The sequence below is a fragment of the Podarcis raffonei genome, chromosome 1 (assembly GCF_027172205.1).
Source record: "Podarcis raffonei isolate rPodRaf1 chromosome 1, rPodRaf1.pri, whole genome shotgun sequence".
Lineage (NCBI taxonomy): Eukaryota > Metazoa > Chordata > Lepidosauria > Squamata > Lacertidae > Podarcis > Podarcis raffonei.
In genome coordinates, this window is record NC_070602.1 from 65,416,371 (window position 1) to 65,431,353 (window position 14,983).

Sequence of the window (14,983 nt, forward strand, 5' to 3'; positions counted from 1 at the left end):
GGTCAAGTAAAAAATTATAATAATAAAATAAAAATAAAGACTAAAAATTAGTCAAAAATTAGTCCAGATGTTGCAAGCCACAAGGCCACCTTCTAGACTCAATTCCAAGATGAAGACAGCAGCTGTTGGGTTTTATCCTGTCGTGCAGATCCTCAGGCATGTTAAAACTATTTTCAGTGGCATTTCTGCAGCTAATCAATCCTAAAGTGTCAGATTACAGCTGTTTGGCAGATTGTTTTGTTGCTAGTGAAAGAGGTGATGTGGAATATAAGATGTTGATTTGAAATGTTTCATAAATGGAGGAAAGGTTAGAACAGGCCATCTCACCTGGTTAAAAAGTATTGTAACATTTTCCAAATGTATAAATATTGTTGCATACTGCCATCTAGTGGATAAAGTACATCTTTTAAAATGAGAATTCTCCATGGCCCCATCGGCACTACCCAAAATCTCACTTCCAACGCTGCCTGTTCCTGCATTTTGGGGTGAGGGTTCCCTCATCTGCTCACATTTCAGATGTCCTGTAGCAAAACCCAACTTTTCTCCCAACCCAAAAGTTTTTCTGATATGCTTTCCCCTGAACATGTCTTTGGCATATCACTATGCCTGCCTTGTCTTGTTATTTCCCATGCTTTTTACTCCCCATAAGCAGGTCACATTTCCCTCACTCCTGCGTGCCTCAACTTCTTCCTGCTTCCTCTGTTGTTCATTTCTGGCACCCCTCCTTGTGCTGTGGATCTCTTTTACCTGGGGGGAAGTCCCTTTGCAGTGAATAGGGCTTACTTCTGAGGAGGAGGCAGCACATGCACCATCTCTGCCATATCACTCACTCCCCTCCCCGCAACCAATTGCATAGAAATTATGTGGTTTCTGTTTATTATCGCTATTATCGCTTTTAGTGCATTTCTTCTCAAAAGAGCTAACTTCTTCTCCTCTCCATTAATACCCTCACAACAATCCTGTGAGGTAGGTTAGGCTGAGAGACAATGACTGGCCCAAAGTCACCCAGGGGGCTTAAACAGCCAAGTGGGGATTAGAACACTGATCTCCCACGTCCAAGTCTAGCACTCTAACCACTACTCCACACCGGCTCTCCAAAGAGGATTCGAATACAGTGGAGAGGATATATAAGACAGGAGGAACTGGAGCCTTTTCTTTTATACTTAGAACTGCACTGCATACCATTGAGGTGGGAGTCAGGGGCAGGTTAGCAATAACTCACAAGGTGCCAGTGAAATTAACTCTTTATTCAAAGAAACAAAACAGCTCAGGCCTAGTGAGCACAGCAACTCTTCCCAGTAGGTCTTGCCCCAACGCAGCAGTTGTGAGGACTGAAGCTCCCTGCCTTTCTACAGCTCTCTAAATCTCCTCCTCCTCCAGGTCCTTCCCAAGGAACCTGAGACTTCTCCACCATTACTGTCTTCATTACTACCACCCTCTTCATACCTCTTTGGGTTCGAGGAAACCAGCAGAGGAGGGGAGCTGGTTGCAGCAGGAGGGGGAGACTCCCTGGCTTCTTCAGTAGCCTGTCTGAGCTCTGCCTCTTGCCCCCCCCCCGATTCTGCCTCTGGTTCTGGGCTGCTCTCTGCCACAGCCTCTTCCTGCTCACTAAACCCTGTTACCTCTTCAGCTTCAGGCACCTCCTCCTCCTCCCAGTCTTCCCCCTCTGACCACTCCTTGTTGTCCCACCATCAGTCCCCTGAGCTCTGAGCCTTCTTCCCTTGGGGGTTCCCCAGCAGGTGCCTCCCACCATTCCTCTGCATCCAGCCAGTCCATGACACTGTCATGAATGGCGCAGTCAGAGATCTGAAACAAACAGGATGTTCCAGTTACAGATAGGTAGCCGTGTTGGTCTGCCATAGTCAAAACAAAAAATTTTTTTCCTTCCAGTAGCACCTTAAAGACTAACTAAGTTAGTTCTTGGTATGAGCTTTCGTGTGCATGCACAGAGTGTATCTGAAGAAGTGTGCATGCACACGAAAGCTCATACCAAGAACTAACTTAGTTGGTCTTTAAGGTGCTACTGGAAAGAAAAAACAGGATGTTGGTGTTGATGTCAGCAGTACACATTCAGTTATCTGTTGAAAAATTGCAAACTTGAAACTTTGTATTTGAAATGTATATTAGTATTGGGGAAATGTACAAAATGCTAATTGAAGAATAAGTTGGAAAATTCCACTTTGGCAGTGTAGGATTAAAAAGGAAGAGTCATTAGAAGCATGCATAATACAAATGAGTCCATTAGAAGAAGGTGAGGCTAGACGTAAATAGCCCTCATGATGCCGGCAAATGTTTCTTCAGAGTCAGTCCTGTCATTACATCTTGCGTCTTTTCATCTTTCAGTGCCTTCAGAAGCTTATCTAGAAACAGGGATGGAACATGACACATGTTAGTCATCAACCACAAATGCAAATGCACAGTCCTTTGAGAAAAGAATGTAAAATCCAAGCACACAACTCCTGATTAATACTGACCTTTGATGTACCGATATTAAAGTACAACCTTCATGGCCTAGTACGGATTTGGACCTCGATCTCATGGATCCTAGTCCAGTACTTTATTTACTCTAAAGTATATATATATATATATATATATATATATATATATATATATATATATGAATGTATGGGAATATCATATATTGTGTTTTTGTGTGTGTGTGCGCGCACGCACGCACGCACACACACTTTTTATGTATCTTTATTGCTCTTTTTTCTCCACCCTCACCTTTCCTTCTTTTTTCCTGTAACACTTTATTTCTTTTAATTGAAATCACTTCAATAAAATATAAATATTACTATAAAATAAATAGTCATTATCAGCGGTGCAGCCAGGTAATTTTAGACCCTGGACTTAATGATCTTACGGTCTCACCTACCCTGAGATTTTGATGTGTATTATTTCACTTAAAGAAATGCAAACCATCCAGCAGTGGTGGAACTGGGTACATTGGCACCCTGTGTGAGTGCAAAATTTGCCCCCCGCATCCTGCACCCTTGAGCTACCTTCTCAAAGGTGGTTAAGGAGATGCCCGGCTTTGGGAAGGAGGCACAAGGCTCTGACAGGGTCCTAGAGCCCACCTACTTACTTTCTAAAGCTGGGAAACTAGTCTTTGGGTAGGAGGACTTTAGGACCCTGTCAGAGCCCTCACACCTGCTTCCCAAAGCCCAGCGCCTTTCTTGCTTGGCTTTGAGACAGCTTCCCCTCAGCTCAGTGCCCAGTGTGTGCACCGCTCACACAGCCCTAAATCTGCCCCTGCATCCTGTGATCCCCACAACCACTGCCTCCACAGATAAATACACAGAGTAACCTGATCCTATGCATGTTTATTGCTATATTCCATACAGTGTGCACTCCTTGTTTATAGAAGTATTGGCTCCAGTCAAGAGATTTTATGATGCTTTTTTCTGTTCCACCTTATACCAGTATCCACTGAAAGTCATTATCTATCTTCATATTAATTAGTACAGGACATTTGCTGTCTCAAAGTCTTTACAGTCCCTATTTCATTCTTCTGTGTAAGAACCTTGGTGGATAGACTACATTTTCACACATTTACAGGCTGAGAAACTGTGTCTTAGACTAAAATGTTAAACGATACCCACCAAGTCTTGTAATAAGGATCAATGATATACTTCCAAAACTGGGGCAAAGTGTTTGACTGGCTTCATGCTAATCTCCATCTCTGAGATCCCAGTAAATGGTTTTTTTAAAAATGCATTTTATATATCTTAGTACTCAATTATACAATTATCATCATTTAACTTACACTCTTCAACTTCCACACACATCCCTCTGTGGGGGTCTTATTTAGTCCTTATTAAGCTGCATTTCCTTAATTACCACCCCTCTTCTGCTTATTTTTAACTGCTGCTCATATATCTAACCCATGGGTAGGCAACTAAGGCCCGGAGGCCAGATCTGGCCCAATCGCCTTCTAAATCCGGCTCGCAGATGGTCCGGGAATCAGCATGTTTTTACATGAGTAGAATGTGTCGTTTTATTTAAAATGCATCTCTGGGTTATTTGTGGGGCATAGGAATTTGATCACCCCCCCAATATTGTCCGGCCCCCCACGAGGTCTGAGGGACAGTGGACCAGACCGCTGCTGAAAAAGTTTGCTGACCCCTGATCTAACCCCCACTTGGAAGTTTATCAGATTGTTATATTTCTTTGCCAAAGTATCCCCACGCTTCTTTTATATCCGACTCATCCTGATTTCTTATCTTTGCAGTTAACATTGCTAGCTCAGCGTATTCTATTAGCTTATTCTGCCATTCTACTTTTGTGGGAATATTTTTGTCCTTCCACCTTTGAGCATAAATTATTCTCGCCACTGTTATTGCATAAAGGAAAAGACTAAATACTTTCTTGGATATTTTCTCCCTACTATATTTATTTATTTTTTAAAATAATATTTTATTAAGTTTAACAATAGAGAAATAGGACAATAAGAACACAAAAAAATTATAAAACACAACAATACAGACTTTCACAATACATAAAATACAAACATTTAACAAGAGGAAAAAAAAGAACAATCAACACACAAAAAATAGAATAAGAAAAACATAAATCACTCTTTTCTAATTATTCATCTTCAATTAACTTATTTTCCTGACTTCCTCACGCCTCCCTTTTTTATATCCCTTTTTAACAATTAGTTCAGCAAATTCGTATCCTACTACTTTATCCTTATATATTTTACCTCCCAAATTTCAAATTTTTATCTCTTATTACTAGAACCCCTTCATTTTATTTCAATGTCATCAGCATTCATACATTTTACAATACTTCTGTAAATAAATTTTACATTTCCTCCAATCTTCTTCCACCAACTCTTCTCCTTCCTCCCTACTATATTTAGTAAATACATCTCTGGTTTCTTGGGAAATGAGATCCTTAACATCTAAACCACAGAGCCTAGGGCTTGCTGATCAGAAGGTCGGCGGTTTGAATCCCCATGACGCTCCCGTTGCTCGGTCCCTGCTCCTGCCAACCTAGCAGTTCAAAAGCACGTCAAAAGGCAAGTAGTTAAATAGGTACCACTCCGGCAGGAAGGTAAACAGTGTTTCTGTGCGCTGCTCTGGTTCGCCAGAAGTGCCTTAGTCATGCTGGCCACATGACCCAGAAGCTGTCCAGCGGCTCCCTCAGCCAATAAAGCGAGATGAGCGCTGCAACCCCAGAGTCGTCTGCGACTGGACCTAATGGTCAGGGGTCGCTTTACCTTTACCTTTATATCATCTCCCAATACTCTTTGGCTTTCTTACAAATCCACCACATGTGTATAAATGTCCCTTCAATCTCTTCACATTGAGATCCCAGTAAATGTCAAGCAGGGCCAACACTTCCCTCACCCGCCAGATCAATTACAGGCCTTCTAGCCTTTAACAAAGTTTAACTAATAATAAACAAATATATTTCAATGGCCATTGGTAGAGAAACTCCACAAATGGAATGCACTCATTGTCTTTTATTAACGTTCTATGTTACCGTATTTCTTAAAGGGAGACACAAACTTTTTTTTTTAAAAAAAGATTGCTTTCTTCTTCCTGCCCTCTTTTGTTCTGACTGAGTCCTCTCTCTCTTTTTTTTATAAAAACTGGGGCTAAATAAAGAAGAGGAAATAGGTGCTGCGCTTCTGACTGGGGGATGCTTCCAGATCATTTATTTGTCACCAAAGTGTCTCAAAATGGTTTGCAAAATAAAAATAGAAATAACAAGAAACATTAAAACTAAATATATATGTAAATAGTAGCAACGAAACAAGACTTAAAGTGCCCATCCATATCTATTTATCCACACACAGACACACAAGGGGCTGTTCCCTGCTTGCATCACTCACCAACCCCATCTACTCCCACCTCCATCCACACCCTTGACCAAAGCCACCCCTCCCTCCTGCTCTCCCCTTAGATCTCACTAAACCTCTTCAGCTCACCTGGGCTGCTTGCTTGCTACAGCAAACGACCCACACCTTAATGTCAAAGCCTTTAAGACTATTTCTTGTGCAAGACCTCCAGGTTGGTATCTGAAATGGTCATCAATATTTCTGGGGTGAGCCTATTGCTCATTTGCACAAATACCTGGAAGAGGTTCTAAAATATTTTCTCAGATTAGCAAACCAGACTTTTACAAAATGAAAACCAGTCTTGAAACTGCTACAATCTCTTGGCCAAAACACTTGGATGATGCATTAGAAAGTTTGAACGTTTCTCAGGGCATTTAAATGTGTTATTAGAATAACAATAAGAAATGCCAGGTCATTTAATTGCATCCATAGAAGGTGTCTGTGTAGAGAGTGACTTGGTATATATTTTTATCAATGGGTCTTTCAAGTTCTGCTGTAGTTTGGACCAATTTGGAATATCTCTTTACTGATTTATTATAGAATGTTAAGGGTGGGGTGGGTGGAATGGAGGAACCCTGTTTGTCACTTCAAAAAAACAACAACTTCACATTAACAAGCTTAAGTACTCTTAGGGAAAGAACAAATAAGTGACTTTATCTAAGCTTATTGTGTGTGGGGGACCTAAGAAAGAAAAGGGTGTATAATAGTTCAAAATCTGGATTGCAGGGGTAAGATGTCATGTTCAATGTCCCCAAATCTTTCATGTGTATTACATTTAAGACATTGGGCTGGATGGTTAGGGTACATGTCTGGATCATTATGGTACAAGACCAAGAGAGCCTCAGGGATATTTGGTGGGGTTGTACAAAGAGGCTTTGGGATCTCAGCCTTTGGATTACTCACATTGCTGTGGGTCTGAGCCGTCCCCAGTGAGTGCCAGCAGCTCCAGCTCCTTCAGGCGGATGCCAAGCTCACAGATCTCTCCATCTGGCTGTTGCTGCTGATGTGCCCCACTTCCACGCTGGGGTGTGCTCTCAGCAGCAGGACAGAAGAAGCGCAATGGCTCATAGGGGATGGGGGCCAGACCAGCTGGCCAGGGGGGTGGGCAGCAGCGCTCATTGGCGGGTGGGAGGAGTCCAAGCCCAGGTGGAGGTCTCTGAGGCCCAGCTGACCCTGTTTCCCCTCCTCGCAGTGGCACAAAGAGCTTCCTCCAAAGGCTGCAATCAGCAAGGGTGGTACTCTGTGTGGTTCGGTCATAGAGGGAGGGGAAGTATAGAGGGGGTGGTGGCCGAGGGGGTGGAGGAGGCTGTTGCTGGTGGCTCATGAGGCTCCTCCTGATGGCTCTGCATCTACTGCCGCCACCATGGAAACAGTGGAATCTGGAAGATTCATGGGTTTTTTAGTGTTCTAAATAGATTAATCCTATACAAGTTGTGCCTGTCACTTTAAGGAAACAGAAAGTAGACCTTAGAAGGAAATGGCTGGAGAGTTACAAAACTGGAACCTGGTTTTAATGAACTAAAAGAGAGGTGGGAATGGGTAAATCTGTCAATTTCAGTTTCACTCAGTTTCTCATTTTTTCCAGTCTTAAATCCAGTACTCTACATTTCCATAGCAGCTTGTGATTTTTTTTAAGTACTTATGTAAAATTATCAGCATTTGAAGTGTGAATTATTTCTCTGAATATACCCAAGCTTGTACAAAATTTTGCCTAATATACACATTTTTGCACATCAATTTTCCCTAATATAATGCATTCTGTATGCTATTTTCACTGATGTATGCATTTTTATGCACACCTTACACTAGCATATATATTCCTGGACACATTACTTGGCTGGAGAACTGCATTGTAAAATTCGGAGAAGTGCAAATTCCACAGGATGGCTGTGTTGGGTTCTCATGTTGTTTCAAAAAGTGTGAATTAGGTGGATTTGCCTTGAAATGTGAACTGAATTGAATTCCTCCTCCATTCCTAACCAGGAATGCAGAACCTGTCTAGGAGAGAGAGCGAGAGCGAGAGCGAGCTATAAAGTAGGCATAGGCAAACTTGCCCCTCCAGCTGTTTTGGGACTACAACTCCCATCATCCCTAGCTAACAGGACCAGTGGTCAGGGATGATGGGAATTGTAGTCCCAAAACAGCTGGAGGGCCGAGTTTGGCTGTGCCAGCTATAAAGGGAATGGGCTTAACATTTCATGAAGTAAAAAACTGTATAATCTTTAAATCATAACCAAGCCAATTTACGTGCTCTGCTAATTTATTTACTCTATATTCTGCAGCAAAGGGTGGGTGCTATATCAGACTTTACCCTTCTGCAGTGGGAGTTATTTCCAAAATCTGCCTGCAGGACTTTGGGCTTGCTCAAACAGGTGCTTCAGGCTGGAAGGGGCTGGCTCCATGCTTCAATTTAGGCCTGGTACCTGACCAGTTTTATTAGTTCTGTTGGAAGCAGCAACTGCCACCTTGCACCCTTTCCATTTTTGTTGTTGTTATAACCAGCTCATGGCAATTTTATGCTTTCTGAATCTTCTAAAATGAATGCTTGCAAAGACATACTGCTGTTTCCAAAATTCAATCTGGCTGTTGAAGGACAGAACTTTCAGAAACAACCCCCCAGAGTAGTCAGTCAATCCCTCTAACCAGGGAACTCTGCAAATTTGTAGCTCTGTGAGCTGAATATAGATGGCCTAGCAACTCTTAGCCCCTTTAGCAAACTACACCTTTCCAGGATTCATCGCAGGAAGCCATGGCTGTTTAGAGTGGTATGATACTGCTTTAAATATATAGTGCAGCTAGGGCCTGATACTTGGGTGCTTTACAACCCAAAAGTTGGTGACATTACAGTGACTAACAGAGCAGTTTTGCTTTTCTCCACAATAGACACACCAGGTCATTTTGGTCCTCCTCATAATGTTTCACACTCTCTATAAGGCCTCTCTTAAAATCTCCATGACTAAGTTTGGGGGCAACTTTTACTTTATGTAGAGTTCAAATTTGACTTTCAATATTAATTGCTCAAAAGGCTGTGGTTGTGGTTGGAAACTGAAAAGCAATCTAGGCGAAGTTCCGTCTGTGACATCAGCCTGCACATACTCAATTCAACTCATGGCACTGTAGCTGGAAGGGGGCATGTGGCCAGATAGAAACAGTAGTCTCAGAAATGTCATGCCTTCTTTACCAATATAAAATGATCTGTCTTCTCCCATTTCTTGGCAGGAAAGTATCAACAGTTGTGTACAGCACTGACAGTTCTATTACTTACAGTAAACAATAAACATACTGAGATATTTTATTAGACATGCCCTTCTTGCCCTCAAAGCAGGCATTCCGACATAAAAATGGGGAAACACTGGATAATAGCAATGAGTGAAAATACCTACACTTCTAAATATATATGGCTATAAAGAGGATTCTCGCCTCAAAAGCTATTAATGTACAAGTTTCATGGGCACAAAAAATAGTTTAAGAGCTAGTAGGTGGAAAAGCAAAACAATCCAAACATTTTGCAGCATTCTTTTCTTTTATAACAACTTGGGATGTCCAGCTCTAAGATTTATGTTTCTCAAGATGAGTTTCTCCTTTCCCTAATACTCCCAAGAAATAAAGCCAAGCAATTTTCTTCATTTAGGATGACTGGTTCTTTCAATTTTATTCTATTTCCCAGAAGGTGATGAATCTATTGCTGTCATTTCTTTTCTTTCCCCACTCTTCACTTGAGAGTTTCTGGGGTAAAGCTGGGCAGGTTAGTGGCTAGATTATGTGATGGTGGGTGTTTGCAGCATACAATAGTTTACTATTTCTACCTTGTTCTTAGTTTTGTAAAATGTTACTGATCCTGTGCTATCATCATACAAGTGATACAAAACTATAAGCAAACAAATAGTTGCTACAACTTCTATTAGTGGGTACAATAGTAATGGTAAAGGGACCCCTGACCATTAGGTCCAGTCGTGACCGACTCTGGGGTTGCGGTGCTCATCTCGCTTTGTTGGCCAAGGGAGCCAGCGTACAGCTTCCGGGTCATGTGGCCAGCATGACTAAGCCACTTCTGGCAAACCAGAGCAGTGCACGGAAACGCCATTTACTTTCCCGCCAGAGTAGTACCTATTTATCTACTTGCACTTTGACGTGCTTTCGAACTGCTAGGTTGGCAGGAGCTGGACCGAACAACGGGAGCTCACCCTGTCGTGGGGATTTGAACCGCCGACCTTCTGATCAGCAAGTCCTAGGCTCTGTGGTTTAACCCACAGCGCCACCCGCGTCTCTTAGTGGGTACAATAGTAAGCATTTATTCAATACTTTAGGGGGTATGGAAGGAGCCCGAGATTAAGAAAACTGTTTGTCTGGTTGTGTATTTTTTTGTGATTGCCTTATTGGTCTATTTTGTTAGCCACTTTGAGCCATTTGAGTTTTGAACAAGAAGGTGGGATGCATGTATTCTTAAGAAAATTAGCCAAGTTACCCCATTATAGTCTTACGTATCTAAAAATGCCAGCTTTCAGCATCCTGGAACACTCTTGAATGGCCAAGAAAGAAACTGACCACTCAGGGAGCAGAGAGTAGCTTTAGCTCTCATTTTTGTGATCTGCACTAAAATTTTATAATACTAACACTTCTATGTGGATTTCAAACATTTCTTTTACACGGCAGTACCTGTTGAGCGACGGAACTGCAGCTTTCTTTATTGATATGGTTGCACTAAATTTTAAATGTCAAGAAAGAACTGCAGACTGAGATACTGCCCCAAATTTCATTATAACTCCTCTTCCAGTGATTTTTCCAAGTTTAACAGGGTTGCAAAAATATATTTTTTCCTGGAAACAATAAAAACCGAAAGAAATGCTAGACATCCACTAGAAACCACTAAAATTCCAGAAATGGCTTTTACGTTATGTGAAAGAGATGATCAGGTAATGAAACATCAAAATAATGTGCTGTCTGAATGCAGCCAGAAGGAGATACATTGGCTAAAATTATTGGGGGTTTGGGGTGTGGGACTATGGATTCAAATTAACCCATAACTTTCCTCTCCATTGACCTGGGAATACTTTAAGTGTGGGAACCAAAGCTGCTCTCCACCCCATCTAACACTGTCAGGGATCCTACAGCAGGGTGCATCATGTTTCTGTATTCAAAACATGCAGATGTACATATCATGCCATCCAAGTGGTCCTTGCCATAGACAAGGCCTCCTCCCATACACACTCCACACACAACAACAATGTGCATTTTACCAATGTTGTGACTGCAAACAAAGCTTTTACTCCAGAAACAATGTGCTTTGTATGATACTGTACTGGATTATTCAGAATAGTGCTGCAGGTCTGATTTTCACCCAGCAGAGGGAATCAAACACCTATACTCTGGAAAATAAGTGTGCGTTTATTACACTCCCCCCCCCCCACCAAATACATGCATGATAGGGACATGGTATAATGTTGATCTTGACCTCAAGCACTGCTTGTATTATCATGCTGTTTCCCCCCAAGGAGATCTTGGGGGGGGGGGGAAAGCAATATATGTAACAGAGCAGCAACCTTTAAGCAGTAGACTGATAAACAAAAAAATCAGTTAGTTAATCCGTGGTGGCAAATTTTAATTAGTGGACCCATGGGTTAAATCATAATTGCTTTTGTTTTGAGGCTGTGGAGATAATTCTCTCTTTAGGTTTTTATACTGTTTAATTGACTAGTCAGGAGTGGTGATGGTGGAAGAGAAGCAATTTGAGCATAACCAGTGAAGGATACAGAAGCTGGTTTTTCTGTAGCTGGGAAGAAAGAGGAGCCTTTCTTAGGATACTCTAAGGATATGCTGGTAGGCATGAGGTCCTAGAAGCCAAATTCAGATTGGATGATAGGATGCTGAAAGCCAGGACCTGCTACTGGTCCCATGTGCAAGGCCAGCTAGAGTGGCGCAGCTTTTTAGTTTCAATGCGTGAGTAAGGCAATAGTGTCGGGAGGAGTGGTTCGGATTTGTTAGGCACTGGGGTACATTCTGGGGCAAGCTGGACCTGTACAAAAGGGACAGGTTCCACTTGAACCAGGATGAAAGCAGACTGTTGGCACATAAATTCAAAAAGGTAACTGATGGGGGTGGGGGAGCCGACAGGAGTTGAGGAGGCTCCAGTTCAGAACGAATCTCCCTCCTGGTGAACATGTTTTGGGTTTCCTATTCCTTCCCATATAAACTGCAACAGGATTTTTCATTTTGTCTGCTGGGAGATGGACAAGCTCCCTACACAGGAACAACTTTCTCATATTCTGGACAGAGTTATATGAATGTTTGGCTCCAGTGCGTCACCAAACCTGAGCTGGTGGAGGAGGTCACAAGCTTCAGGGGCAAGATTAGAGCAAGAGACCATGATCAGCCAGGGAGCTGTCCAGCATGAACCAAGTCAGAAGTGCCAGAGACTGGCAGAGGAACCGTTCAGCCAAATTCAAGTAGAGCTAGCCCTGCAATGCTAGGTTAGAAGCTTCCTTATGGAGCTGCTGCACCATCACTGAGCAGTTAGGAACTGAAGGTTTTGTAGGTTGCACTGGATCATCTCAAGGCCCTGAGACAGAGCAAATGCTATGTTTTTGTCTCCTCCCAAATAGACCTGATGCAGGGAAACTGTTTTAACAATTGATCCCTCTTCTTAGGGAACTCTGGGAATTGCAGTTCTGTGAGAGGAATAGGGATCACCTAACAACAACACCCTTTACAAACTACAGGGTTATTCTGAGGAAACCACGGCTGTTTAAAGTGGTAAGAAAGTACTCTAAATGTATAGTGCAGATGGAGTCTAACGTTATGCTTTTGAACTTAGCCTCAACTGTGGCAAAGATCTTTTAGTGGAGGGATGGTAGCTCTGTAGGCAAACGTGTGCACCGAGTGTTAGGTTAGATGGACCATTGTCCTGATCCAGATCTTCTTATGCGCTTAGAAGTTTAACTGCAGGGTTGTAAAAATGCCTGCGATATGTGAGTGAGGTGCAGTCTGTCACTCACTCACTCACTCACTCACTCACTCACTCACTCCTGTGCCTTTGTTCACCAGAGGAACATTATTGGTTGCATTAGGTATGTGACAAGTTACACCTCTGTTCTTTTGGCATTTTATGCATTTTGAAGCTTTTAAAACTGTTTTATTCTTACTCTTTCAGTAAACATTTAATAGTATCCTGAAGCCTCATGCATCACTCTCTGAATAATCTCACCTGCTTATGTTTATATCTCTGATCAATGTCTATAAAATATGTAGCTTCTATAACGTTTTGCAGTTAATTAGAAATTAATGTGCAAAGGGCTCCATCGAACAGATTTGCACAGGAGCACATAAATCCTACTTGTATGAAGTGGAGTGTCTAATCTCCCTGTTTTTATTTTAAAAGCCAGCAAGATAAATGAAGCCCTCATATATCACTCTGTTATGGGGCAGTTTTTTTGTCAGCTACCTCTGTTTTTAGCAGGCATCTAGCATAAAACACGTTTCTTTAATCACACATTGTAGAGTGGCAGTTCCTACCAACCTGAAATCGAAGGCTCCAATCAATGAGGTTGGAAAGAAGCCTGTTAGATGTATTGCCATTGGGAAACAAATTGCTGCCTCCTTTTGTTGCAATATACCTGGTAGGTGATATTTTATCATCTGGGTTTTTACTCTGGAGGCAACGTTCTGGTGTGACAACCCAGCAGGATGTGTGTGTTTGGGCAAGCTGCAAGTAAGAACAGGGCAGGGCAAAGCTTTTCAGCAGTTTTCATTTTAGTCATAGGTCCTAACTCTGTGTCAGAGGATATGTACATTTGAATCAGAACATCTGAAATGTTCATAGTCTGGGATCAGACGTATCATGTCGGACTTCATTAGGGGAGGGAACGAGATTTCCACAGAAGAAAGACTCACATCAAGGTTCAAGACCTTCATTCCTGGATGCTAAAGCAGAGGCAGATTTAGGGCACAACAACCAATTCCACCACACTTTTTGCCAAGCCAAGGGGGCGCCACAGGAAGTTGCAACTATGACGTAGTGAATTGATCAGAATAGAAAGCGGGGGGGGGGGGGGGATTTTGACCTCGTACAGAATGCCACTGAAATCTGAAAGACCAAAGTCCGCCGTGACTAAAAAACAAATGGCAAACAAAGAAAATCAGAAATTGGTCTATCTTTAAAATATTGGTTGTGTTTCCTTTTTCACACATCACAAAAACCCAAGGTGTAGGTACACCTGAGAAATAATACACTGTGGCCTGAAATGTGGGGAACCACAAATAATGATACTTACGGAAAGGATAATTCCAGAGAAAGAACGAGCCTGCTCCAGTGTTAGATATTTTTCACACAAACATATATCGCCTTCTTGGATAAAAATCAACATGGCAATTGCCAAAGAATATATTCTAGGTCCTTTGGTGCTCACCTTGTTACAGCAAATGAGATTTTCTCCACTATGGCTCAGAATAACCAAGTACCAAGCAAGTGTCAATAGCAGATGATATTGAACATGAGAGCTTTAGACTACAAGTGTGCCCATGCGCATGTGAACTTGTATTCTACATAGTTCAGCTCTGAGGATCTGCTTCATGCTCTCCATGGACATTTTAAACAAAGAACTGTTTGCACACACAAAAAAGAAGGTTCACTTTCATTATGAAGGGGCTTACAATGAATAATCCACACAGACATGTTGTTATGCCCTTTCTACAAGGAAAGATTGTAATGAAGTTAATTGTGGTTTCCATGGAAAGAATCTCCCACAGAGCGGCACTAACATTGCAATAGCTTCATTGCTAGATATTTAGTGAGCTTCCTTTGAGCTGATTGTGTGGTTGTAAAATTACAGCCCCGGTGAGTCTAAACAATTAACTAATAAGCATTCAAAGAGACAATGTATGCATGTATGTGTGTGAGAGAATATTTTGGGAAGTTAATGTTGTTTAGATGATATGGCAGGCAAGTAAATCAAAGCTAGGAAATGCTGTTGCTAATAGTCTTCAGAGTTATTTTTTGAGAAAGTGATGGGCCATAGCATCTCCATGCCCCTTCACTGGTTCTCTTCGCCACTGGTGGAATTTAGGCCACATCTGCACCAGCTGTTTAATGTAGTATCATAGCACTTTAAAGGCCAGGCTTTCCCTAAAGAAACCTGG

General features: G+C 42.0%; 1 protein-coding gene across 1 annotated transcript; it reads right to left on the reverse strand.

Moving 5' to 3' along the window:
- Positions 1-2,104: 2,104 nt before the first annotated feature.
- C1H11orf91 (chromosome 1 C11orf91 homolog) lies at positions 2,105-7,208 on the reverse strand. Its single transcript, XM_053390545.1, has 2 exons — positions 6,755-7,208; positions 2,105-2,360 (listed from the first exon to the last, which is right to left on the reverse strand). Exons 1-2 carry the CDS (start codon positions 7,173-7,175, stop codon positions 2,275-2,277), a joined length of 507 nt encoding a protein of 168 aa, XP_053246520.1. The 5' UTR covers positions 7,176-7,208; the 3' UTR covers positions 2,105-2,274.
- Between the last annotated feature and the right edge of the window lie 7,775 nt (positions 7,209-14,983).

Bases quoted from the DNA above. Each gene is read 5' to 3' on its own strand.
- C1H11orf91 (XM_053390545.1), bottom strand. From the start codon at position 7,175: ATGAGCCACCAGCAACAGCCTCCTCCACCCCCTCGGCCACCACCCCCT. The intron at 2,361-6,754 runs GTGAGTAATCCA...CCCTGTTTCTAG, and splicing joins CGGCTCAGACCCACAGCAAT to ATAAGCTTCTGAAGGCACTG.